The sequence below is a fragment of the Lutra lutra genome, chromosome 1, assembly GCF_902655055.1.
Source record: "Lutra lutra chromosome 1, mLutLut1.2, whole genome shotgun sequence".
NCBI classification, from domain to species: Eukaryota; Metazoa; Chordata; class Mammalia; order Carnivora; family Mustelidae; genus Lutra; species Lutra lutra.
In genome coordinates, this window is record NC_062278.1 from 59,956,280 (window position 1) to 59,983,974 (window position 27,695).

General features: G+C 37.4%; 1 protein-coding gene across 6 annotated transcripts in view; it reads right to left on the bottom strand.

The window, feature by feature from the left end:
* Window positions 1–1,834: 1,834 nt before the first annotated feature.
* Window positions 1,835–27,695, bottom strand: part of SLC9C1 (solute carrier family 9 member C1) — a 96,926-nt gene continuing 71,065 nt past the window's right edge. For 2 of the 6 annotated variants that reach the window (XM_047724646.1, XM_047724615.1), the window contains 10 exons: window positions 26,878–27,026; window positions 23,999–24,124; window positions 23,363–23,461; window positions 22,483–22,656; window positions 16,248–16,379; window positions 15,930–16,115; window positions 14,330–14,450; window positions 13,380–13,426; window positions 11,025–11,112; window positions 7,992–8,482 (listed from right to left, as the gene is read on the bottom strand). In XM_047724646.1, coding sequence (XP_047580602.1) covers window positions 11,047–11,112; window positions 13,380–13,426; window positions 14,330–14,450; window positions 15,930–16,115; window positions 16,248–16,379; window positions 22,483–22,656; window positions 23,363–23,461; window positions 23,999–24,124; window positions 26,878–27,026 — 1,100 coding nt within the window. In that variant the 3' untranslated portion in view covers window positions 7,992–8,482; window positions 11,025–11,046. The other 4 variants (XM_047724622.1, XM_047724654.1, XM_047724627.1 and 1 more) reach the window with 4 other exon arrangements.

Consider the following 27,695-nt stretch of genomic DNA (forward strand, 5'->3'; position numbering starts at 1 on the left):
TTATTTTTTAAAGATTTTATTTATTAATTTGACAGAGATCACAAGTAGGCAGAGAGGCAGGCAGAGAGAGAGAAAGGGAAGCAGGCCCCCTGCTGAGCAGAGAGCCCGATGCGGGGCTCGATCCCAGGACAGTGAGATCATGACCTGAGCCCAAGGCAGCGGCTTAACCCACTGAGCCACCCAGGCGCCCCAGGATTCCTAAATTTATTAAACCACTTTCTAGTCTTGGAAGAGTTTGGAGGGGGAATTTTCTTTTAAAGAAAAGATTCAAATAAGTTAAGTCAACCCAATGACCAGTAGAAATTATCAACAAAACATATAACTGATAAAAAGATTTAATCCGGAACATATAAAGAACTCTCAAAACTCAGTAAGAAAACAGCCAATAACAGAATGGCCAAAATATTTGAACATACGTTTCACCAGAGAAAATATACAGATGGCAAATACACACATAAAAACAATGCTCAATACCATAGTCATTAGGAAACGTAAATCAAACCACAATGCAGCACTTTTACATTTTTGCTAAAAAACAGGTCAATCAAGTAAATTTGAAGAGTTAATTGGCTTTATAAGCGATTCATGAATTGGGCAGCCATCCCATCTAGCAAGTAGAGAAACGCTCTGAGCAGTGTAGGAAATGGAAGGTTTTTGTAGGAGGGTGGGGCAGGAATGTTATTAGCAAAAGAAAAGAAAGAATTGTTCCAGACAAGGTCACTTTCCCTTAGAGGGACAAGGACAGGGGATCTTATTAGGTGGATTATCTCTTCTTCTTTTTGAAAATGGAGAGGACCCATGAGATCACCGATGTTGATGAGAAAATTCCTGACTCACCAGTTAAGACTTACATTTCTAGAGGAGACTGAAACTGCAGTTAGTGGGGTCTTAAGTCCCCACTTGGTGACTTAGCCTAAAAAAGCCATTGTGGGTCTGTGGTTTTCTTATTTACACCTATTAGAATGGCTAACATTGAAAACCACAGAAAAACTGAAGATACCAAGTGCCAGTGAGGAACGCAGGGCTTGCTGCACGCGCTGCTGATGGGAATCCAAAGTGGTTCAGCCCCTTTGAAATACCTCATGGTAGTTTCTCATAAAGGTAACCAAAGCCTCATCATACAACCTAGCAGTCCCACTCTTAGACATTAACCCAAGTGAAATAAAACCAAGATCTCTAGGAACTTGCATGCAACAGCGGCTTTACTCAGAATCATTCCTCAAACCCTGGAAATAACCCACATGATTTTCAAGCGCTGAACAGCTAGACAAACTGTGACACATCCCTACAAGACTGACCAATAATAAAAAGGAGTGGACTACAGATCTATGCAACAACTCAGATGAATCTCAAATGGTCACACTAAGGGAAAAAAGCCAAACTTAAAGGCTACCTTTTATGACATTCAACACAAGGCAAAATAGCAGGGACAGAAAATAATCAGCAGTGGCCAGGAGCGAGGGGCAGGGGAAGGATTGACCTTCAAGGGGCAGGAGGGAATTTTTCTGTTCTTTTGTGTCCTGTGGTTGTGGCAACATGACTGCATGTGTATCTCACAATCTGAATAGCATATACCAAAAAGGGTGCATTTTACTGTATGTAAATTATGTCTCAGTGGGAGAAAAAAAAAAGAATTAAAAAAACAAAGAAATGAACTTGGGGACAGGAACCATGGATTTTTGGTATTATCCTTTTATTTCAGGGCCAGTTCCAGTTTGGTCTCTCATTTGTTTCTTCATTTCTTTAACAAGTATATATTGAGCACCTCTACTGTATGCTAGGCATTGCGGGTTCAACGTGGAGCAAAGCAGATCCATGCTTGTCCTCATGGAGCTCCTTGAAATGAGATAAAACCAAATGCAAGCTGATTTCTTGCTTTTCCTTGAGTAATGCAGAGGCCACACTTGCCAAAGTCAGGAGCAGCATGGGAGGGTACAAATTCTGCGGCCGCCCTTGAAGCTGTTCCCCAAGCTTGGAGCGTTTCCAGGAGGGCTTTACTACCAATGGGCAGAGAGACCACAGTCCCTGGGGAGGTGGAGAACACATTCGGACGTGAGGAGGAACTATAAAGGAAGGGGGGCAGTGCCAATCTAGGGGCACTGGATGCTCAAGGCAAAATACATGAGTGATTCTAACATTTTGGTACTCTAAGGGCAAATACAAATTAAAAGATAAGAAGTTTTATTTTCTCTGCTGAAAATGAGGGCGGAGGCCTTCTCCCCTCTCTTTTATTCAAGAAAACTTGTAAGTTCTGTCTTTGAAAGGCAAGGAAATCTTGGTAAAGTTTGAATCAGCAGCCCAGGAATGTTTCCTCCAGGATCTGGGAGCTATCTCTTGGAAATGTAACCATCAATTAAGAAAGTGGCTGACCTCCCAGTCCCTCCACCTCCACCTTGGGGAATAGCTGCAGAAATTCAGCAGGAAACTGACTCCAGATGGCAAGCCTACTTCCAGCTAAAAAGAGGAAATGTTCTCTTTTACGAACAATCAGCAAATACGTTACCAGATGCATTTAGGATGAATTACGTGTGGCAAGTGGGACAGTCAAATCTTATTTGAGGACTAGTCACTGTTTGTCTTGAGAAAATGTATACAATGAGTTGTATCTGCTTGGTTATATAAAAAGGCAAGATTCCACTCAATCACTTGTGGCTCACTGCACATTCTGGTTCAATGCTTATTGAATAATAAAACTGTTTTCTTTTTATTCTACTTTTACAGAAATATTTTTCTGGGATGGCCAGAGATTTTGTTTTTTATTATATTTCTCCAAAGTTACCTCCGTTCAATGTTTTCATTAATCCTTCAGGTAATTAACTCTAGGAAAAATAGGGTGGCAGATTTTCTTACCTGTGGAATACATAAAGTTCAGGAAACCCTTTCCTCAGCCAATTAGGTGAAGCAGTGAAGTAAGAAAGAAAATTCTTAACAAAGCATATATTTAAAATTAGGGGTGTCCACTGAATACAGGTCTAAGAGATCCAGGGCTGCACTAATCTGTTTCTCCCATTCTCCTCTGACAAAACCACTTTCTTTTCTAGGCTGGCCAACTACTGTACATTTTAGGGAACGTCTCCAAGTTATCCAAAGCCTTCTTTTCTGTGTGTCAGAAATCTGTGGTAACAGCCAATGGTCTGCCATTTTGTGTATGAAGAAAGTAGTTGTGTATGTGTGTGTGTTAGAGAGGGAGAGAGAGAAAATGAATTAGTCTTGACAAATTGTTATAACTTTTAACTAACCTTTCTCTTTCCCATTACCTTCAGGAAAAATTGGGGAAAAAAATTCAATCTGAAAGTCCCTCTCCTCAATGGCTATTTTTTTTTTTAAGATTTTATTTATTTGACATAGCGAGAGATCACAAGTAGGCAAAGAGGCAGGCAGAGAGGGGGGAAGCAGGCTCCCGCTGAGCAGAGAGCCCGATGTGGGGCTTGATCTCAGGACCCCGAGATCATGACCTGAGCCGAAGGCAGAGGCTTAATCCACCGAGCCACCCAGGCGCCCCTCCTCAATGGCTTCTGTACCTTTCACACAGCCTATGGGTCAGCAGAAGGGAACCATAATTTCTTTGAGTCATGGGGAAAACAAAATGGTCAAGGACATTTAGCCAGTGAGTAGGACTATTGCTGACTCCTCATCTGTATGAATTAAGATATTCCAGACTCTGGATGGAATAGTTTGTGCAAACAGTCTGGACACTGCCCCATGGGTGGCTTAATTAGTTCCAATGTTGAGCAAAGCCAAAGGGTCAATGCCACAGGGGTGAAGGTTAGAAATCAATTTACCATTGCTGGGGATAGATCACTCCTTGACCTTCAAATGTCACCTTTCCTCAGGCCACTAGATGGAGAAGCTGAGCTGAGCGGAAGTGTTAGCTCCCCATCATGAAAATTTCCTATGATTGTGTGAGGTAGCTGGGAAGAGCAGGAATGGATAATACACACGTTTATTGCTGTGCAAACGACTCTGGACTCAATAATCTACCTCCACTTCACAAATGGAAGTAGAGCAGCACACATCTCCACAAAAAGAAGCCAAAATAACAAATCTTTGAATCAGACCATCCTTTTTATCCTTAGTGCTGACCCCAGTGCCTAATACATGAGAAACTATAGGAATTGAAGTGGAAATAGAAGCCTGGATCTTTGTAAACAGATGATGGTGAAATCAGTGGAAGGTTGAGTTGAAATCTTCAAATTTACTTTCCTTTTGGCATTACTGCAGAGAATTGATGACGAATGTAAAGACTGTTTTGCTGTATCTCAAGATCATAGGCTAATATCAAAATAACTATTTGTTGAGAGCTTCCTATATAACCCAAGCACCGTTTAAGTGTTTTAGATATAATTTCTCATTTGTTTATGCAAAAATTCTATGGGATAAATACTATTTCCTCTATTTTAGAGATAAGGACATCCAGGCTCATACAAGACAAGTGACTTGCTCAAGGACACACCATAATAAGCAAGAGAGCTAGAATCTGAGTTTAAAAAGAATGTGGACCTTTTCTGTCTGTTCGTTGCCCTATTTGATAAATACTTAGCTTTGAACTCTGGTCTGTTATCACTCCAGTGTGTCTGGAAAGACTGAAACATACTTGCATGTTTAGAGTGCTTCCCAATTCTGTATTTTGTTTGTTTGTTTGTTTGTTTTCTGAGAGAGAGAGAGAGAGAGAGAGCACAGGAGCAGGGAAGAGGAAGGGAGAGAAGCAGACTCTCCACTGAGTAAGGAGCCCGATATGGGCTTGATCCCAGGACCCTGGGATTATGACTTGAGCTGAAGGCAGACACTTAACAGACTGAGCCACCTCACGTCCTGTGCAACACCTGGCTGACTTCAGCTGCTAAGGCAGGTTAGAGACCTTTCAAATAAGTGATTCTTTGAGCTTCTTCAGTCTCAAAGAATTGGATGGGATAGATATGGCTTTAGCTTACTCTTTTGTAGACTCCTGTGGCTAGTAAAGGGAACTGGGAGAGATGTTTATGTGAAAGGAAAATCCTCATGGATCATTTTATGGTAGGAAAAAAACTGGTTTATTTAAGAGTTCTTGTACAGTCATGAAACTAATAGCTTAGTTAAGATTTCCCTATTCCGCTTCCTTCCCAGAGGTCTTACGGAGAGGATGAAGACTTCATGGCGTGATATTATTGAGATGCCTTGTTGAGGGTAATTTTCCAACTGCTTACTTTGTGGTGCAGAGTATGAGCTGATTAGGAGTGCTGGCTAATATCAGGGAGTCAGTTATGTGTTTGAAACTGTGGCTATTCATTGCTGATATTCCCCACTAATATGTATTTGTTTTGAAACAGGAGGTAGCAGCAGAGGGATGGGATTTTGCTTTCTGGTGGAGGGATTTTCGCATATAGCTCTGCTGACTTTCCAGGAACCATAATAACACAGGGAGTTATTTTTAATGGTAAGAGCACTCTTTGGCAACAAAATGGAGATTTGTTCAGCTCACTGAGAGGGCTCTTATGAATCTAATGGCAGGTGAAGGATATAGCACTCCTTGTCACTGTTTGAGCCATGAATGACCTTGGGAAGAATGTTCCTTCATTTGCAGTGTTTCTGGTTTCTCATGAGTAAAACTAATGTAGAACCTAGATGATTAAGTTAAGCATTTAGGGCAACAATACAAACTGGGTTTAAGCATCATAAAAGCTAAAAGCTAAATTAAAAAGAAATCTGAGAATCAAAGGACCAAGGAAACCTTCTAGCTAAAAATTTTAAAAGCAGACGTTCTGGGCTCTCTAAGCAAATAAGTGGGTTTCCTCTGAGGAGTCAAATGGGAGTGAGCTCTAAGCATTCTCCTCAGGTCAATGTCCGTGTATTACATTCTTTCAGATGAGAGAAGAGTCCTGGGCACACAACCACCCAGCTCCTGCTGATGGGTGTGTGGGTATATACCATGCCTGGTGCTGGGATTACTTCTTATCTCAGTACCTTGTTCGGGGTTCTTTCCCCACTTGAAAATGATTATACTCCAGAACACAAACCTGGCAAGACACTGATCATGGTCAGCATTTGTGGAGTTTATCCTCTTCTCTGATGCTTTAGATTTCCAAAATAAAGCCTAGGGACTTTATTTCACAAATTATATTGAATGTGCTCAGAGGATTTGAGTCCCAATGTTATTTTATCTAGATGTGACTTTGGGTAATTTATCTGAATTCCCTAAGTCTCACTACTTCCTCTGTAAAATGAGGCAGTGATAGCACTCACTTCCTAAAATTCCTGTGATGATTGCCTGGGCTAAAGAGGGCAAAACCCTCAGAAGAGAGTCCGGTGCCTACCAAACTCACTGTCAATGACAAGCTATTGGTGGAGAGGCCTTTCCCCACCTGGTGTCTTGTTTGGGATTGAGGGCTTTACTCTCTCTTACCCCAACGCTCATGGCTTGTCCACCTCATTCATTCTGCCGAGGTAGAGTGGCTTATCAGGTTGATGAATTTGGAAGCAGAATCTGGACAGTCTTTGTTCAGCCCTTTGCTCCTGATTTCTTGAGAGAGTGAATTTGACTTTACAAATCTTGCATTGTCTGTTGTTCTCAGCTATGCAATAAGCTTAGTGATAAACGCCTACAATGGTCAATACATTGGATGATCAGTACATCCAGTTCTGTGGGTCAGAAGGCAACCATGTTCTTTACGTCAGTTCAGTCACTAATAAAGGCGTGTGCATGAGTGTGTGTGTGTTGGGGGTGGGGTTTAATCTCTAACTGCCTCAAGCATTTATTTTAATTTTCATTTGGTTCAGCCCTCAGGAGAAAAAGGGTACTCATTAATGGGGTTCCCTCAAACACTAAAATATCTGCTAGTCAATTATCATTGGAATAAAAAACCGTTGAGTTCAGTTTTGGAGAGAGGTGATAGTAGTTTGATTTGACTTTCCCAATATAAACAAACCAAATTGTCTTCTCTGCAAGGACCTTTTGTGAATGGAAGCTCTACACCTGGCTTCTGAAAATAGGCTTACAACAGTTATAGAGGGTAAGATTTAGTATTCAGATTTCTAATCTCCGGATGGAAGTGTGTACCTGAAGACAGATATTTAAATTTTTATTAATTATTCAGATATTTATTTAGGACTTACCATACTGGAGAGATGTATGGTATAATAGCTAGTCACAGGCTTGTTTCCAAATCTCTGCTCTGCCTATTACCAGTGGTGAGATATTTGGCAAATTACTCACACTCTTTGAGTTTACACATTTGTAAAATGGAAATAATAGTACCTGCCTTATATGGTTGTTGTGAAGATTAAGTAAGTCTGTAAGTACATAGCATTTGTCAGACACATAGCATATAAGAAGCATGCAGTAACTCTTAACTGGTTCTGTTTTTTTTTTTTTAAAGATTTATCTATTTATTTGAGATAGAGAGAGAGAGAGAGAGAGAGTAGGGGGAGGGGCAGAGGGAGAGAGGAGAGAGAAAAATCTCAAGCAGGCTCCCTGCTGAGCGCTAAGCCCAGTGTGGGTCTCAATCCCATAACCACAAGATCATGACCTGAGCTGAAGTCAAGAGTTGGATGCGTGGAGCACCTGGGTGGCTCAGTTGGTGAAGTGTCTGCCCTGCTCAGTGGGGAGTCTGCCTCTTCCTCCTCCTCCCCCCACCATGCTCTCTTTCTCTCTCTGTGCACTCTGTCTCTAATAAATAAATAAAATCTTAAAAAAAAAAAAAGAGTTGGATGTTTAACCGACTGAGCCACTCAGGTGCCTCTGGTTAAGACCATTTTAAAAAATGATGTGCCAGGGTCACCTGTGGGGCTGAGCAGCTGACCTTTGATTTCAGCTCAGGTCATCCTCTCAGGGTTGTGAAATCAAGCACCATGTTGGGCTTCATGCTGAGTGTGGAGCCTGCTTGGGATTCTCTCTCTCTCCCCCTGCCCCAGCTCACTCTCTCTCTTTCTCTCCCTCTCTCCCTAAAAAGAAAAATGATGTGCCAGGCATTGGGCTTATTGTTGTAATGGGATAATTACTAAAATGGACACTAAGTTACATTGTTTAAGTGTAAATTAGTTTCCATTCTTTACTGTTTTATTCACTGAGTGCTTCCAAGATGCATGAAGTACAATGAAGGACAAAAATCAATACTTGGTTTAAGATCAACATTTAAACTACATTTTAATACATTTTCATAAAGTGAATCAAACCATTTTTGCTCTAAGAGCAGTATGCAAACTATCCTAGGTGGCCTAAGCTTATTTTCTGGCTCTAAAATGAAAACTTACTCTTTGATTTTTCTGAGATGCTTCAGATATTAACATAAAAGATATTTTCGATCAAGAAAATGTTCCAAAAAATATATTTTAGATGGAATGGTTGCAATGTCCAAACATCTTTCATTGTGGCACCAGGATCAACCATACGGGGTCCGGCTTGAGGTTGTTCCCTTTGGATGCAGGGGAATGTGTTTCAGAAACAGGTGTCCCCTGACAGCAGATCCTATATGGGCGTCAGTCTTCAAAACAGTGTTGTCAACCATTCCTAACAGAAGTAGGGAGGGGGAAAAAAAAACAAATGCAAAAGAGCTTTGGAATCTTTCAACATTGACTTACAACCCCAAACAGGATGCACTAGAGTATCAGTTTAATTCCCACAGGAAATACCTCCTGGTCATTATTGCTAAGGACAAGGAAGGACATCGAGTGGGTAAGTGTGAGTCACTCATTTTTCCCAAAGTAGTTGTGGTGTGATTTAAACTGGAGGTCAGAGTTTGAGAGCCCCTGGGGCCTGCTGAATGGGACAGGGGTAGTTTAGGGACTAGAGGAGAAGTATGTTCCACTATGGGAAGCACCAATGAGGTCTCAGCTCTGGTAGCTACCTCTCCTTTTCACCACACAGGGATTGCTGAGTGTAAAGAGGGGCAGAAAGGAACAGACAACTTCCAGAGTATTTCTATTTGAATAATGCTTACAATCATTTTTTTTTATTACAAGAGCAATAAAACCATGGAAAATATGATAAGAGGTGAACACACCTGTCCCTACTCTTACCTTTCTAACATCTGGTTGAATCATTTGGGTTTATCTTTTCTGGCCTCTCTCTCTCTCTTTTTTTTTTTTTTCAAAGATTTCATTTATTTATTTGAGAGAGAGGGAGAGAGCACAAGCAGAGGGAGGGGCCGAGGAAGAGGGAGAAGCAGACTCCCTGATGAACAGAGAGACTGGTGTGGGGCTCGATCTGATCCCAGGACTGAGCCAAAGGCAGATGCTTAACTGACTGAGCCACCCAGGCGCCCCTGACCTCTTTTCATGTTAAGAAAGTTGTATGTATGGGTTTGCATTCATTTTTATATTTTACATTGGACTATACAACCAATCTTTTTAATGGTTGTGGATTTCCTCTAAAGGACGGTCTGTAGTGAAATTATATACTTTCTTACTATTGGACACTTGGACTCTTTTTTTTTCTTGCTACCTTTTTTTATTATTAACATTAAATGTATCATTTGTTTCAGGGGTACAGTTCTGTGATTCATCAGTCTTACACAATTCACAGCACCATAGCACATACCTGGACTCTTTTTAATGTTTTACCATTAGAAATGGTGGTGCACTGGGCAGTTTGTGCATATGTCTACTTTATTACTTTGGATTACTCTTTTTGGGTTAATTCTCAGAAGCAAATTCATGGAGTCAAAGTATATGAACATTTTTATAACTTTTACTTCAAATTCCTTTTACTCAACTACCAGCAAAATATAAGAAAACAAGTATCATGCTATTTTCAGCTATTTCAAAGGAAATAGATCTTACCATGGAGTAAATATTGTTAATTTTAAAAAGTCAGTGTTAATACATCATTGTTGTTTAACTTGGTGCTTCTTATTTTCTCCCTATTCTGGGTATTGTCTTTCTCCTGAACTGGCTGTTTTTAAATTTGCCTATTGGAGTCAGTGTTTTCCTTATCATTTTGTATACATCTTTATCCCCAAATGAAGATACTGATCATATTACAAGTAATTCCTAAAAATACTTTTTCATAGTGTATTGTTACCTTTTGGCTCTATTTTTAAATTTGGTCTTTGTCATAGAAAGTAGCATGTAAGAGTTAACATTTTTTAAATGGAGACACAAAGATTTATTAGAAGGTCATTTTTATTTTTTTATTTTTTTATTTTTTATTTTTTTTTTTAAATTTTATTTATTTATTTGACAGAGAGAAATCACAAGTAGGCAGAGAGGCAGGCAGAGAGAGAGGAGGAAGCAGGCTCCCTGCTGAGCAGAAAGCCCGATGTGGGGCTCGAACCCAGGACCTGGGATCATGACCTGAGCCGAAGGCAGCAGCTTAACCTACTGAGCCACCCAGGCGCCCCTAGAAGGTCATTTTTAAACCCAGCGATATGCTTTATGTAACACAGTCATATAAAGTGTGCACCTCCCCTCCCACATGCACTTCTTCATTGACACTGTATTTTGAGCAACCAAAGGTAGACTGGTCAACTCATTGTTTCCCAAAAGTCTTGGTCTCTTGTGTCCCCTACTCCAAACATCCTCTTCCCTTCTCCACAAAGACTTTATGTTCACCAGCAGTTGTTTCTGTTTTGAATTCCTTTAGTTTCAGTTGGCATGATCCACAGTATATCTCAAATGGCTATTGGACTGCCTTCTGATCTGTTTTGCCTCCTTAACTAGAACAGAAGCTCTTGAAAATTGAAGTCATCACTTATCACCTGTTTATATCTTTGTTACTTGTTTATATCTTCCACGGTGCAGGGCAGCCTAAAAAATGAGCATGCTGCACGTGGGATTAAGTAGCAGAATAAAGAGAGGAAGCCAGGAGTCTATTTCAGAAATCTCGATAAAGGAATCTTATTTTAGAGTTAATTTTCCAAATTAGAATTCAGAGATAGTGTCATTAGAAGAATCAACGGGTTAGTGGAAGTGATTATATAGCAAATAATGGCTAGTGGAAAGGGGTATAATTCACACTGTCACACCAAAGGGGACCTGAACTTTTGGCTTCAGCCTGTATCTCCAGGAACAGGTGTGATCCAGATCATGTTGAGGAAACTGAGGCAGCTTACCAGATTTTCACTGAGTCTCATTCTAGGTGACCGGATAGATGTCCATTTCCTCCTTAATATTATCAAGGAATCCTGTAGGCTGTTGAATCTAGAAGTTGAGATAGCAGATAGGAGTCAAATTCTAAGACTATTATAATGGGTTAGAGTTATAAAGCAGGGCTGGTGTCAAATCTGGTCTATGGATCAAGGGACTGAGGATGAGGACTTCTACAACAGCAGCACTGTTTTTATTCCCATCCTGGGGACCAAAACACTTTGTAAAGAGCTGATGGATGTGGCAACAGGCCTTTTTGCTATGTGAAGGTAAAGTTACAGTTCTGGGGTATTGGTGGGAGGAGGGTTTGGGGGAGCATGAAGGGAGCTGGCCCGGAAACAGAGCCAGGATCTAATCAAGAAGAAAAAGCATTTACTAAATAACACAATTTGACAGTTATTATATATTATATAGGCTCAGTAGTTGACGTTTCTACCATTTAATGGACCTTTACTTCCACACTAGTTTCTCTATCTTAACAACCTCATGCCATCAGGTTTTCTTTAATTTTGAAAAAGCAGCACTTCGGGGAATAATTTTGAAAAAGCAGCACTTCGGGGAATATGTACAGGAGAGCATTGGTTTCCCTGCTCCCTCATTATTTAAAATACACTATTAAGCTTACTCTCATAAGCTTGGCAGCCTGCCCAGGCTAAGGAGAAAGATAGGCTACCCAGTGGCCCCTAGGAACCATCTAATATTTTATCTTAAATGTTCTCATCTTCTTCATTTTTTAAATTGTAATTTACTTTTGTTACTTCCTAGTCTTCAATAGCAACTGTGTTTGGGAGAATTAGAGGAGGTACCCTATATCTGTATTTTTTAGAAAATAAGTTATCTGGAGAGCACAAGAAGTCTGGAGAAGTAGTTTACAAGGTGAGGAAGGGGTTAGCAGAAAATAATGGAAATTATGTGTATGGATTGCTTGTTATGTGCCAAACACTTTGCAGTCTACTTTCCATTTCTTTAATCTGCACGGCAGCACTATACAAGGTAAGTATGGTTATTGTCTCTGTTTTGTGGATGCTTAAAGAGGTTAAAAAATCTGTCCAAGATCACATGGCTGAGAAGTGTTGGAACCAGTAAGGAAACCAGGAGTCTCATGTCAGAGCAAATACTCTCAGCCTGTATGTTATTGGGTCAGTAGTTCCAGGCAACAAGGAATAATCAGGGAAGTTTGAGGAACAGCTTCCCCAGAAAGACTCCAAAATGTTTAGGGAGGAGGTGAACCTCTTGCTTTTATGCTGGATGGGAATTGGATATTAAAGAAAAGTGTTAGCCTCTTGAAGACCAGACAGACATGAGAGAATCAGCCTTCAACTTTCTCCCCAGAACCTGTAACCACCTTCCCTGCAACATACTCTTGTTGAGAGATTCAGGGGAGAAGGAACATGTGTTCTTAGAATTTTATGCCTAGTGCTAATAGAGCAAATGGACTTGATGTGAAACATATTTTTTAACAACCAAATACACAATTTTCTGGATTGTGTATTTGTACAAGATATCTCTCAGATTCTGGGTATTATAATTAACATTCCCTGGAGTAATATGACCAGCTTGGCACAAACTAGAATTACAAATAAATTCTCTACCTCGTCTGGATCTCCCCAGGATTCAGTCTACAAGCAAGCTGGTGTAGAGGTAGTGAGGTATTTCCATCCTATTTCTCTGTGCCCCACTTTCAATTCCAGGGCTCTGTAATGTTTCAGAACTTGGGATCTTGTTGCCAAGTTGGCCCAGGGTTTTGAGGATCCCAAGATCCCTACGTGAACTGTCCAAGTTCATAGGGGACTATGAAATGAACCAATATTTATGGGTTTTTCTGGGTTAGCCTGGGGCAGATTAGATTAGTACGGTCATCACTGAGCTCCTGCTTTGTGACAGGCTTTGTGAATAGTTGAGCAAACTGCCTCCATTTGGAAGATCCCAGATGCATAGTTGAGGTAGCAATGAAGGCTTCAGACCAGTCAAAATTTCATCCCAAGGCAGAGAAGTGGGAGGGGATCATGTACATGACAACCCTAGTGACTAGCTACTCAACTAGGTACTCAATAGTGCGTGGTGGCTCATGTGATTCAAAATAAATATTCTGGTATCTTCTGACCTTTGTTTTTCTTTGTCATTTATCTGATATTTACCCAAAAATATAAATACAATTTCTACTTACCCTGGACTAAGACAGACAGTGTTCATATCGATATTTACAAAATGATTAGCAGGTAAATTCCTTCAGATTAAGAGAAACACACTGATAATTTTCATACATTCCAGACTCTCTTTTCCCCAAAATAAAACTTTTAAAAAGACTGTTTTAAATTTACCTCAATATTTGTATCAAATTGAAGGTCTTCTTTATAGAGTTTGCTTGCTAGTTCAAGAAAGACTGTGTTAGTTCAAGCACTGGAACAAAGCACTGTTTCTATTAGTTCAACTGTCACATTAGACCAGGTTCAAGTCATTCACACTCAGGGCCTATGATCTGAAATTGGTGGTAGTCTCAATTGGTGGGAAGAAGGGTCATATTTTAAAAAAAGGCTTAAAAGTCTTTTATTGTAAAGATTATGTAACAAATGTGCAGGAAGTTTGTAAAGAGATAAAAAAAATGATCTATTGTCCCATCATCCCCAAATACATTAATGTTAAGTTGTGTTGAGAATGAATGCCAGGCTGTGGGTAATTGGAAGAGTCAGACAGTACCACAGTATTTCCATTATTACTGCTATATAAAATATGTTAATTTGAGGGAAGAGCTAAAAATTGTCTCATTGGGGGCCTGGGTGGCTCAGTCAATTGAACGTCTGAATCTTTGTTTCAGCTCAGGTCATGGTCTCAGGGTGGTAAGATTGAGCCTTGAGGTGGGCTCTGCCCTCAGTGGGGAGTCTGAGATTCTCTCTCTCTCACCTCTCCTGCTCCTCTCCCCACCCCACCCACTGTGCTCTCTCTAAAATAAATAAATAAAATCTTAAAAAATAAAAATTCCCTCATTAACAATTTTTCCATAGTATTTTGATAATTATGTATGTTTATTCTTATAGATGAAGTATAGAATAATTCCTACTATAACATGGATATTGTCAATCTGGATTCCCCCATCAGATATCAAATATGGCAATTAATTTTCCAATTAATTAATTGGAAAAATTAATTAATTTTCCAATACTCTAGGTAGAATGTATTCAATAGTTTCCAAATACATATATGGCTATTTTATAAATATATACAATTTTATAAATGGAAATTAAGGTCTCAATTACTCAGAAATCTAACTCACATGATACTGGAAGAGATGCTTTATGTGAAGGTACATACTTTCTGGTGTTCCATCTGAATTTTTTCAAATCAACCAAAGTTTGAACAATCATTACCTTTGTAAAATCTTCAGTGCCTTGTACCTGAAGTTTGACAGACTATAAGTTAATTTCTGAGTACATATCATACAATTAAATGTTTCTCTGGTAAACTCTCTCAGGACCTCTCTAAGTATCCGGGATAAGAAGTAAACATGTCTCTATGAGATATCTTAAAATACCGGACTATGTTGGTTTTTTCAAAGTCAACATCCCATGTACTTTCATTGATTTTTAAATGCTCTGCTCATTTGTTTTACAAATGAGAAAAATCATTATGAGTTAATTATTAAGGATGCTTTAAAATATCACCTAGAGAGATTATCTATGTGGCAAAAGAAAGTTTAAAAAACAGTAGACTTCAAGAAATCCTTCAACCTGTGGTTATTTTTTATATGTTTTGAATCACATTGGTACCCACATCTAGAGTAGCAGGGCTTTCTGCCTAGGAGGGTAGACTAGAGTTTCGTAGGTTTTAGGTTGCCTTGAGGATATCTTGCTTGGTCATCTACATTTCCGGTCAGCACCCACAGGGGAACTTTGCTATTATGTATTCAGGAATAGAGTGGTAGGCCACACCATAGTTAATAGTAATGTCTCCCTTCCTCTCAGTGGGTCTATCACATTGGAACTGGTGGCATCTGTTCAGAAAATTTTTCTTATGTCTCTTTCTCATCTTTGGATTCCTCTTATCCTTTATCCCCACCTCATGTTTTTCTCCTGATCCAAACCTACCTCTAAAGTACTTCTATCATAGCTGTACATGTTTCATTAACATATATATGTTTCTTTTCACTTGGTTGAGAGCTCTTCTGAGCGTAAGTTGAAAATTTCATTTGTCTTGATCACTTTAGCATCTAGCACGGTTTCTGCCATATATTCATTGCTTTAAAAATATATGCCTAATTTAATTGACTTGAGGTCTTTCAATTTATTTTCTCTAGATACATTTTGTATATCCCCTGATTCCTCCTGACAAGTGCCTTTCTTTCTCTATCCCTACACACACACGCACACACAACACAGTCTGCCTTCTTTCTTTCTGCATATGCACAACTTCTCATTCTGATTGCCAGGAAAACTCAGCCCCTTAAACATGGCAAGTCCTTCATCTTACATTCACTTTCAAAGTAGCTGAGCAAATACCACTGATACTCAGTTCAGCATGGGCCTTTAGAATTTTCCTAGAGTACTGTTGACACAGTCCAGAGAAAGTGGTCTTTCTGCAACGTGTAAATGAACTTAACAGGCCCTCTTTTGTTACGTACTATAGCACCAAAATCTAACCACGGCCAAAATGTACAGCTCAGTCTGCTTCATTGACACAGAACAGGATACCTTGGTGTTTGGGCTACCAAGGGCCAAAGCAATCAGTGAACTGGGTGTGTGTGGTGTGTGTGTTTATGGAGTGATAGAGGAAACACAGAGGATGGGAAGGTGGAAAAGTGACAATTTTTCTAATGTTCATACATTGTCTGGACATACGTCATATTGACTGGAAGGCAGGAATCAACATTTCTATACCTGACAGCATGTTATAGGAATTAAGGAAGGTGCCTTATAAGCTTTTCGTAATTGACAATCTTCTACAGCTCCATGGATGAGAATGACATAAGTCACAGTTTCATCATAGATACCAGTTTTGGTGTTCTTTGGTATATCTTTTACAGAAACATTACGGAGTTTTAACTGCATCTTGTAGTTCCAGTCCTACAAGGAAAACACGATTTCGTAGTCTACTGTTTATGTTTAATACCAATTCCTAAAGAGTTAATTGATAACAGCATTTTAATACAATTCTATTCAGACAGAAGGATGAGTTTATATATAAACACCTCTTACCTCATAAGATAAATGTTCCCTCATTTTTTTTGCAGCAATTGAAAGTCCAAGTTTTAGCCACATTTTATACTCGATGTGAGGACAACATTGTTCAAAAGCTTCATACAAGTGTTGTATAGGAATAAAACACAACTGAAAAATGGAGGATATAAATGTAATATTTCATTCTGTACACCTATAGTTTAAGGATATAAGGTTTTCTTATTTACATATAACATTAAAGCTAAGAATTTAAATTATGTAAGATTCATGTTGTTCCCTGGACACCTAATAAAATGTGTGTAGTAGTAAATATTTGTGTATCTTTTCATAAATTAAATAGTAAAAGGTTACATGCTCCAATGAAACATTATCTCTTTAGTTTAAAAGTTTCCATGATTTTTGATATGTTGTTTTCTACTTTTTCAGAAACTGTAAGAATAATAATATTTGAGCTCTGAGAATTCTTTGTAGATTCCATTGTCAAGTAATTTTTCAGATAAAGGTATTGTGAAAAGCTCCCACCCCATGGTCTGTGGCTTGCTTTTTCCATGTTCTTTGCAGTGTCTTTTCAAAAAGCAGAAGATTTTAATTCTAGTTACATTCAATTTATCAATATTTCCTTTCACGGTTAGTACTTCTTCTGACCTGGCTTAGAAATCTTTGCCTATCTCAAGATCTGTGTTTATAGCTCTAATTTTTATGTTTAGGTCTATCATCATTCCAAGTCAATTTTTGTGCAAATATATGGGGCTGAGGCTCAGAGCTTCCACTCAGATATTTGGGATTTTCAGGATCACTTGTTGAGAATACCATTATCGTTAAAGATCAATTGATTGTGTAAATATGAATCTATTTCTGGATTCTCTTCCCTGTTCTACTGATCTATATTATCTTAAGCTAATACCATTTGGTGTTGGTTATAATAGATTTATAATAAGACTTCAAGTCAGACAGTAAAGGTCATCTAACATTATTCTTTTTAAAATTTTAATTCCAGTGTAGTTGACTCATAGTGTTACATTAATTTCAGGTGTACGATATAGTGATTCAATAATTCCATATATTACTCCAGGGCTCATCAAGATAAGTGTACTCTTAATTCTCTTCACCTATTTCACCTATCCCCTGACCGCCCCCCTTCCCTCTGGTAACCATCTGTTTATTCTCTATAGTTAAGAGTTTGTTTTTGGTTTGTCTCTTTTTTCCTTTGTTCATTTGTTTTCTTTTTTTTTTTTTTTAAAGATTTTATTTATTTATTTATTTATTTGTCAGAGAGAGAGAGAGAGAGAGAGAGAGCGCTCACAAGCAGGCAGAGAGGCAGGCAGAGGCGGAGAGAGAAGCAGGGTCCCTGGCGAGCAAGGAGCCCGATGTGGGACTCGATTCCAGGACCCTGGGATCATGACCTGAGCCGAAGGCAGCAGCTTAGCCCACTGAGCCACCCAGGTGTCCCTGTTTTGCTTCTTAAATTCCACACATAAGTGAAATCATATGGTATTTGTCTTTCCGTGACTTATTTTGCTTAGCATTATACTCTCTAGTTCCATCCATGTTGTTGCAAATGGCAAGATTTCATTCTTTTTATGGCCAGATAAGATTCCATTATATATCTACATGCATAATATTTTCTTTATCCATCCATCTATTGATGGACACTTAGGCTGCTTCGGTAATTTGGCTATTTTAAATAATGATGCCATAAACATAGAGGTGCATATATCCCTTCAAATTCTTTGAGTAAATACCCATTAGAGTGATCACTGGATCTTAGGGGAGTTCTATTAATTTTTTTTTTAAAGATTTTACTTATTTATTTGCCAGAGAGAGAGAGAGAGAGCACAAACAGAGGAAATGACAGGCAGACGGAGAGAAAGAAGTGGGCTCCCGTTGAGCAGAGAGCCCGATGTGGGACTCGATCCCAGGACCCTGGGACCATGACCTGAGCCGAAGGCAGCGGCTTTAACCCAGTGAGCCACCCAGGCGCCCCAGAGTTCTATTAATTTTTTAAAGAACCTCCATTCTGTCTTCTGTAGTGACGCACCAGTTTACATTCCTATCAATAGTGCATGAGGGTCCCTTTTCCTTCACATCCTTGCCAACAATTGTTTATTGAGTTTTTTATTTTAGCCATTCTGATGGGTGTGAGGTGACATCTTATTGTGGTCATTTGCAAGTCTTCTTTGGAGAAATGTCTGTTTATGTCTTCTGCCCATTTTTGAAAAATTAATTAATTTATTTTTTTTAAATAAACATATAATGTATTTTATCCCCAGGGGTACAGGTCTGTGAATCGCCAGGTTTACACAATTCACAGCACTCACCATAGCACGTACCCTCTCCAATGTCTGTAACCCAGCCACTGTATCCCTTCCCACTCCCACTCCCCAGCAACCCTCAGTTTTTTGGTGAGATTAAGAGTCTCTTATGGTTTGTCTCCTTCCCCAGTCCCATATTGTTTCATTTTTTCCCTCCCTTCCCCCCACGACCCCTCTATTCTGCCTCTCAAACTCCTCATATCAGAGAGATCACATAATTGTCTTTCTCTGATTAACTTATTTTGCTTAGCATAATACCTTCAAATTCCATCCACGTCATTGCAAATGGCAAGATTTAGTTTCTTTTAATGGCTGCATCATATTCCATTGTATATATATACCACATCTTCTGTATCTATTCATATGTTGATGGACATCTAGGCTCTTTCCATAGTTTGGCTATTGTGGACGTCACTGCTATAAACATTCGGGCGGACGTGCCTCTTCGGATCACTACATTTGTATCTTTAGGGTAAATACCCAGTAGTGCAATTGCTGGGTCATAGGGTAGCTCTATTTTCAACTTTTTGAGGAACCTCCATGCTGTTTTCCAGAGTGGTTGCACTAGCTTAGATTCCCACCAACAGTGTAGGAGGGTTCCCATTTCTTTGCATCCTCGCCAGCATCTGTTGTTTCCTGACTTGTTAATTTTAGCCATTCTGACTGGTGTGAGGTGATATCTCATTGTGGTTTTGATTTGTATTTCCCTAATGTCTTCTGCCCATTTTTAAACTGGATTATTATTGTTATTATTTTTTGGTGTTGAGTTGTATAAGTTCTTATATATATTTTGGATACTAACCTTTTATCAAATATACCATTTGCTAATATCTTCTCCCATTCAGTAGGTTATTTTTTAGTTCTTTTGGTTGTTTCCTTTGTTGTGCAGAAGCTTTTTATTTTGATGTAGTTCCAATAGTTTATATTTGTTTTTGTTTTCCTTGCCTCAGGAGACATAATTAGAAAAGTTGTTATGGCCAGTTTCAGAGAAATGATCACCTGTTCTCCATTCCAGGATTTTCATTTCTTATTCATTTATTTTTTAGGCAAACTCTATGCACAATGTGGGGCTTAAATTATGGTCCCAAGAGTCACATGCTACTGACTAAGACAGCCAGCCAGGCACCCCCTATTCTAAGATTTTTATAGCTTCAGGTCTCCCATTTAGGTCCTTAATCCATTTTGAATTTATTTTTGTGTGTGGTGTAAAAAAGTAATCCACTTTCACTTCTTTGCATTTAACCACCCTGTTTTCCCAACATCATTTGTTGAAGAGACTTTTTCCCATTGCAAATTCTTGCCTACTTTGTCAAAGATTAATTGGCCACATTATTGTGGGTTTATTTCTGGATTTTCTATTCTGTTCCATTGATTTATGTTTCTATTTTTGTCCCATACTGTTTTGATTAGTATAGCTTTGTAATATAATGTGAAATCTTTAATTACGATACCCACAGCTTTGTTTTTCAAGATTGCTTTCACTTTCTTTTATGGTTCCATACATATTTTAGGATTGTTTGGTCTAGTTCTGTGAAAAATGCTGTTAGTATTTTGATAGGGATTACATTAAATCTGTAGACTACTTTGGATAATACAGACACTTTTAACAATATTTGTTTTTCCAACCTATGAGCATGAGACATCTTTCATCAAGGTTTTATAGTTTTCAGAGTACAGATCTTTCACCTCCTTGGTTAAATTTATTCCTAGGTATTTTATTATTTGTGGTGCAGCTGGAAATGGGATTACTTTCTTAATTTCCTTCTGCTGTTTCATTATTAGTGTATAGAGATGCAATGGGTTTCTATACATTGGTCTTGTATCCTGCAACCTTACTAAATTCATTTATCAGTTCTAGAATTTTTCTTTTTGACGGACTTTAGGGTTTTTTATATATAGTATCATGTCAAAGAGTGAAAGTTTTACTTCTTCCTTACCAATTTAGATGAGTTTTATTTCTTTTTCTTGTCTGATTGCTGTGGGTAGGGCTTGCAATATATGTTGAATAAAAGCAGTAAGAGTGGACATCCTTGTTTTGTTCCTGACCTTAGGGGGAAAGCTCTCAGTTTTTCACCTTTGAGTCTGATGTTAGCTGTGGGTTTTTAATATACGGCCTTTATTTTGTTGAGACATGTGCCCTCTACACCTACTTTGTTGAGGTCTCTTATTATGAATGGGTCTTGTACTTTGTCAAATGCTTTTTCTGCATCAACTGAAATGCTCATATGGTTCTTATTCTTTCTCTTATTGATGTGATGTGTCATGTTGATTCATTTGTAAATATTGAACTACCCTTGCATCTTGGGAATAAAAGTCATTCAATAGTGGTGAACAGTTTTTTTTTTTTTTTTAATGTATTGTTGGATTCAGTTTGCTAATATATTGTTGAGGATTTTTGCATCTATGAGTAGGTAACTTGATGTTCATCAGAGATATTGGCCTATAGTTGTCTCTTTTGTAGTGTCTTTATCTGGTTTTGGTATCAGGGTAATGCTGACCTCATAGAATGAATTTGGAAGCTTTCCTTCCTCTTTGATTTTGGAATATTTTGAGAAGAATAAGTACTAACTCTTCTTTAAATGTCTGGTTGAATTCACCTGTGAGGCCATCTGGTCCTGGACTTCTGTTTGTTGGAGTTTTTTGATTTCTTGTTCAATTTCATTGCTGGTAATTGATCTGTTCAAATTTTCTATTTCTTCTTGATTCAGTTTTGGGAAGTTACATGTTTCTAGGAATTTATTCATTTCTTCTAGGTTGTCCAAATTGTTGGCATATAGTTTTTCATAATATTCTCTTACAATCCTTTGTATTTCTCTGATGTCAGTTATTTCTCCTCTTTCATTTTTGATTTTGTTGATTTGAATCATCTCTCTCTCTTTCCTATTTTTATGAATTTGGCTGAAGGTTTATCAATTTTGTTGATTTTTTTCAAAGAGCCAGCTTTGCAGCATCATCTCCAGAGGTGGACGAGGCCCAGCTGTCCCACTTTTAGTAACGCTATGATTGTTTTTTAGGTGATGCCAGCCTAGCCTGGTCCTTTCATTATAAAGTTTCCCATTAACATTCCACACAGTAGTTCTAGCATCAGTTGATGGCTGTTGCCTAGATCCATTACTTCATTGAGATGGCAAAATGAAGGTACTCTAATTCTCTGTTTCTACATTTGTTAGCTGGAATTCTGTACAGAAGAAAATTTCCTCTTCTTCTTCTTCTTCTTCTTCTTCTTCTTCTTCTTCTTCTTCTCCTTCTCCTTCTCCTTCTCCTTCTCCTTCTCCTTCTCCTTCTTCTTCTTCTTCTTCTTCTTTTTGGGTTACCTTGAAAGAATTCATAGAGGAAAGGCAGGATAAATGTTGAATGCCTTCGATTAAAAAAAAAAATCCATTTTTAGGATAGTAAGTTCGTATCCCAACAATCTTATTGGAAATTAAACAAACTTTGGTATCATCATCAACTTATGGATTTTTGTATATCATGGGGTTCAGTTGTTTGCAATCATTTTTCTTTTTGAGTTTAAATTAGGCCAGTGATAGCCCCTGTTGCTTTGAGAATTTTGTCCTCATTGTGCCTGGGAAAACTTCCATCCACTTTGCTCAACTTCTTTATTAATAAATGTTAGTTCTCTGACTTTTTTCCCTTCCTTACCTCCCAAATTATGGTATTGATAGCTAAATATGTCCTCTAATTTCCCCATGAGAGTCCTCATTTAATCAGTTTTTCTGGTTAAAACTTTCAATATGGTAGGTTAATTTTGCAAGCCATTTTGCCAGGACAGTATACTGGATAAGTATAATTTGGTAGCAAGTTTTATTCCTTTACTATTCCTATTTTAAAAAAAAAGTTACTAGACTGTAAATATATGCTAAGTACAGAAATAACCTTGGTATTTGATACTAGATATTTAATAAGTTACAGCAATAGGCAAAAAGATAATGTTTTCTGACCTCCACTACGGTTTTGCAGGTAGCAGAATACATCATGGGCTTATTAGTTAAACAGTTTAGCTCTCCTATTATTTCCCCACTGATCACAAAGTCTGTGTACATTAGCTGATAATCTTTCCCCTCTGACTCCCAGAACATTTGGTCAATTCCGAAACCAGGTTTTGATCTTTGAAGCTGTTAAGGAATGAAGAAAGAAGGAAAAAAAAATACCAGTTAATTACCAAAACTCTCTAATTTTTTATTTTTTTCTTTGGTTTTAACAATTTTAATATGTAAATATGATTTTGAGGATGCTTCTTACTTGTGCCTTTTAAAGTGAATTTATTAAATTAGCAAAAGTATTCTTAGATACTGCAATCTTTCTGATTCCTTCTACTCAGCCAACTTATACCTGCCTTAAAATGGCTAAATGCCCAGTTCAGATAAACACAAGATGAAAACAACTTAAAATATTGCATCTTAAAGATGATCCTTTGGATGGTTTCTTGTTATCTACGGGAAAGTAACACTTAAAAGGTGATAAGTAGGGGCACTTGGGTGGCTCAGTTGGTTAAGTGACTGCTTTCGGTTCAGGTCATGATCTTGGAGTCCCAGGATCCAATACCATGTTGGGCTCTCTGCTCAGCAGGGAGTCTGCTTCTCCCTCTGACCTCTCCCCTCTCATGCTCTCTCTCATTTTCTCTCTCTCTCTCAAATAAATAAAATAAAATAAAAGGTGATAGGTAATGTTAACCATTGCGTTTGAACAAGAAAAGTTAATGGTGGCTGTTGTCCTAAAAGAGGAACAATGCAGTTCTTAACATGGAAAACTATGAATTCTCAATTTTATCGAATTTTTAACTAATGTTCACAAGTGCATTTTTGAATAAATCTGACTTACCTTTATCATACCTGATATTATTATATAAATTCCTTTGGGCTCATCACCTTCTTCAAATATATCATTTCCACAGTCAAATGTTACAACTCTGGCTCTTTCCTTAAAAATATCACCAAATATATAGGACATAAACACTATATTAGCAGTGGTTGGGGATGTTGAGGTTTACATCTTAATAAAAGTTCTTACATTTTAAAATATCAGTCAGTAAGATCCAACTTATTGTGTTAGTGATAAATTTATAAGAGAAAATAGGAATTATGAATATCAAAGAGATGAAGGTGGATATCCATAGATCTTTATAACTTCAGATGCAATGTTTATGCGTGGAGTTTTAAGCTGGAGATTATCATAGTCTTTATTAAAAAAATCATTTGTTAAAAAAAAATCATTTGGGGAGCCTGGGTGGCTCAGTAGGTTAAAGCCTCTGCCTTTGGCTTGGGTTATGATCCCAGGGTCCTGGGATCAAGCCCCGCATCGGGCTCTCTGCTCCGTGGAGAGCCTGCTTCCTCCTCTCTCTCTGCCTGCCTCTTTGCCTACTTGTGATCTCTGTCAAATAAATAAATAAAATCTTTAAATAAAAAAATCATTTGTTGGTACATTATAGATGGTATTACCAGAAAATGAAAATATTACCTGAATGAAGCGTATATCGTCTTTGTCTTTGTCTAGCCATGGAATATGGTAGAGTGCTTCTTCAATAGTAAGGGGCTTGATAACAGGTAGAAAATCAAGTAGCTCTCTTTTTTTGGCCATTATTAACTAAAACCACAAAATTTAAGAAAGAAGATGAACAAAACTGGTGTTCACAGAATGCTTATGAAATTATGACTTGGTACTCTTTCTTTTACTTGCTCTTCTGAGATTTTTGTTCTTCTATGGAAACCTTCAACTTCTCCCCACTGACAGCATTTTTCTGTTATCATCATTCTGAAGTCATAGATTAAATATTTAAAGTAAACTTTTTTTTAACTGAATTATTACACATAAACAAAAAGTGCATAGATTATAAATGTCCACTCAAAGAACACTTACAATGTGAAAAGATCTTGGTAACCAGCACCCAGATTAAGAAATAAAACATTTACTACACCTAAAATCCTTATATTCTCTTCTAGTCATTTCGTTTATCTAAAGATAACCTCTTTTATCAGAGTTTAACTTGGTTTGGTTTTGAGATTTATCTGCATGAAATCAACAAGTATGTACTTGTTTGTGTCTGGTTTCATTTGTTCAGTAGTATGTTTATGAGATTCATCTTTAATATTAGAGGGAGCAGAAGTTTATTCCTGTCATTTTCAATGTTGTAGAGGATTATGTTATATGAATATACCACAGTTTTGTCTACTTTTGATCAACATTTGGAGTGTGCCAGCTTTGGCCTTTTGTAATGCTGCTGTATTTGTTTGCTGTACATATGTATACATTTCTGTGGATATATGGTTCTGTAATCTAATTGCTAGGTCATATGTGTATTTTCACATTGAGTAGATTCTGCCTAGCTATTCCAAAATGATTACGTTAAATTATACTCTTACTCTAATATTCCAGTTCCACATCATTGCCTATAGCTAATATTGTCAGTTAAAAAAAATTAAGTATTCTGATGGTTGTGTATTGGTATTTCATTTGGTTTTAATTTGTGTTAAGTTTATGACAATAAAATTTAGTACCTTTTGTTATGTATCAGTTATTTGAATATCCTCTGTTGTGAGGTGTCTACTCAATGTGCATGACTCCTTTTATCATTTCTTTCAGTTCTATGGTAATAAACTCCCTTCACTTTTGTTTATCTGGGACTGTCTTAATTTCTTTTTCATTTCTGCAGGACAGATTTTGTTGGATATAGGATTTTTGGTTGATAGATTTTTTTTCTCTTTTAGCATTTCGAATATATCAGTTAACTTCTGGTCTCCAAAGTATCTGATAAGAAATCTGATAATAATCTTATTAAGGATTGCTTATATGGGATGAATTACTTCTTTATTGATGATTTCAAAATTTTCTTTTGTCTTTTGACAGTTTGATTATAATGCATCTTTGTGTGGGTCTCTTTCAGGTCATCCTACTTGGAATTTATTGAACTTCTTGGATATTAATATTTATGTATTTCATCTAAGTTGGGAAGTTTTCAGCATTATTTCTTCAAATATTCTCTCTCTGTCTCTCACCTTGTGGAATTTCCACAGTGCACATGTTGGTCCTCTTGATTGGATCTCACGGGTCCCTTAGACTTTGTCACTTTTCACCAATCTTTTTATTTCTGTTCCACAAATATGATAATTTCCATTGTTTTATCTTTAAGGTGACTGATCTTTCTGCCTGCTCAAATACACCTTTCAGTTCTTACCACATAGATGTTATAGATTTTCTGTTAGGTTCACACTTAAGGATTTAGAGTTTTTAATCAATACTGTGAATAGAATATTTTTCTTTAGTTGAGGAAGAATTTTGAATGTCAATATTATTTCTGAATACCCTATGATTTACCTTATTAATCCTACATATTTTAGTTTATTTTCCTAGGATTTTAAAGAATCAATATATGATAACCTTTTTCATCTTTCCAAAAATTTTATCTCTCAATTTCCTTTCTTTCTTTTCTTCACCTGGCTAAGACTTCCAGCAAGGCATTCAATATTTGGAGAGGCACTGTTCATTTTCCTTTTGGTCCTGACTTTAGTTGGAATACTTATGTTTTACCATTTAATACAATGTTTCTTTTAAATTTTAAATAGAAACTCTTTATTCAGTGAAGGATTCTACTTCTCTTATTAGCCTCATGAGAATTTTAAAAAATATTTTGAGTTAATAAATTTTGTCAATTTTTTTTCTTTTTCTTCAATTTTTTAAACTCTTAATAAGTTATATAGCTATTTTGAGAGCTAAAACATTCTTAGTCATAGTATACTAAACTTTTAATATACCACCAGATTTAATTAGCTACCATTATGTTTAAAAGTTTTGTATATATGTTCACAAGCATAATAGCTTTTGGTTTTTTTTCTCATACCATTCCCAATCTGGAGAGTAAATTTTGTACTTACAGAATTAGTTGTGACCCTCTATTTTTTTATATGTCATGGTACCATTTAAATAACTTAAAGAAAATGTAGTGAATTTTTGCCATATAACTGAATGCTCTTATAAATTATGGGAGTCTATTGGAAAAGTTATTTCAGTAGTGTAGATAGTTCCTAGATACTGATTTCCACTGTAGTCGAGGATGAGAAATAGTTTAATCATACTAATGGTTTGGGAGAAAAGCATAGAAAGAGATGGTCTCTCACTGTGCCAAGAAAGGGAATGAGAAACTGAGCATTGGAGATCAGGAAGGAAATGCTCTATGGTAGGTGCTTTTCTTTAGACAATTATTTTAAGTTAGACAATTATTTTAAGTTAGAGATATTCCTATCTCAGAGATGGCCTATATTAGAAAATCAGAAGTAGGTTTGAAGATCATGAACAACTATATATCAAGTAAGTATATTTGCTTTAAAAATATGCTACCTTACCTTATTAATTTCAGAGCCTTCAATTTTATGAATAATACCTTTTGACCTAAAAACCTTAACAATTTCTCTAGCCAAATTGAGCATGACATTAATCTCCTCCTTTGTTTTCATAGTAACAGCGATTTCTGGGTGATCATACTCTAAGTAGCCTGAAAAATAACATTTTCAGATAAAATAAGAATATTATTTAAATATTTTATGTGGACAATAAGCTAGTGTTTCCACTCTAAATCCATGGAATACAACCCTCAACACAGATAAATGTATATCTTCCTGATGAGGTGTCTGCAATCAATCATAATTCACCAGTGGCTACAGAGTTCTGCTTGCTATTTTCTTGTCAGCTTATAGCTAAGCCCATAAGGAAGGACAGACAACCCTAGCCCTAGGATTAACAATTATACTGATATACCTGTATAGGATATTGAAAGGCTCCTCTGGACCCTAGGTCTGGAGTTTATGTTCTACTTTTCTATTCTGTTTGAATTACGATTTTGGACTTCAAACAGTGCCTTAGGTATGGCTTCTGATTCAGTCTTCTATCCATCTTTGGTTATTGTCCACCCAGCATTCCTGAGCATCTAGAGGACTCATCTATGCTCTTCTGCCTGTCTTATCAGGCAGAAGATTCCTGAATGCCCATGAGAGTTGCTTTCACTTAGATTCTATTTTGGCTTTTCCTTTGTGATGGCTTCTTGTCTCACTTGACAACTATCTGCCATGCAAAGTCTCTCAAGTCTTGGTCAATTCTCAGATTTGCTGTGTCATTTTCTTGCCCACTACCTGGTACCAAACCTCCTTCTCCTCCCACATGAACT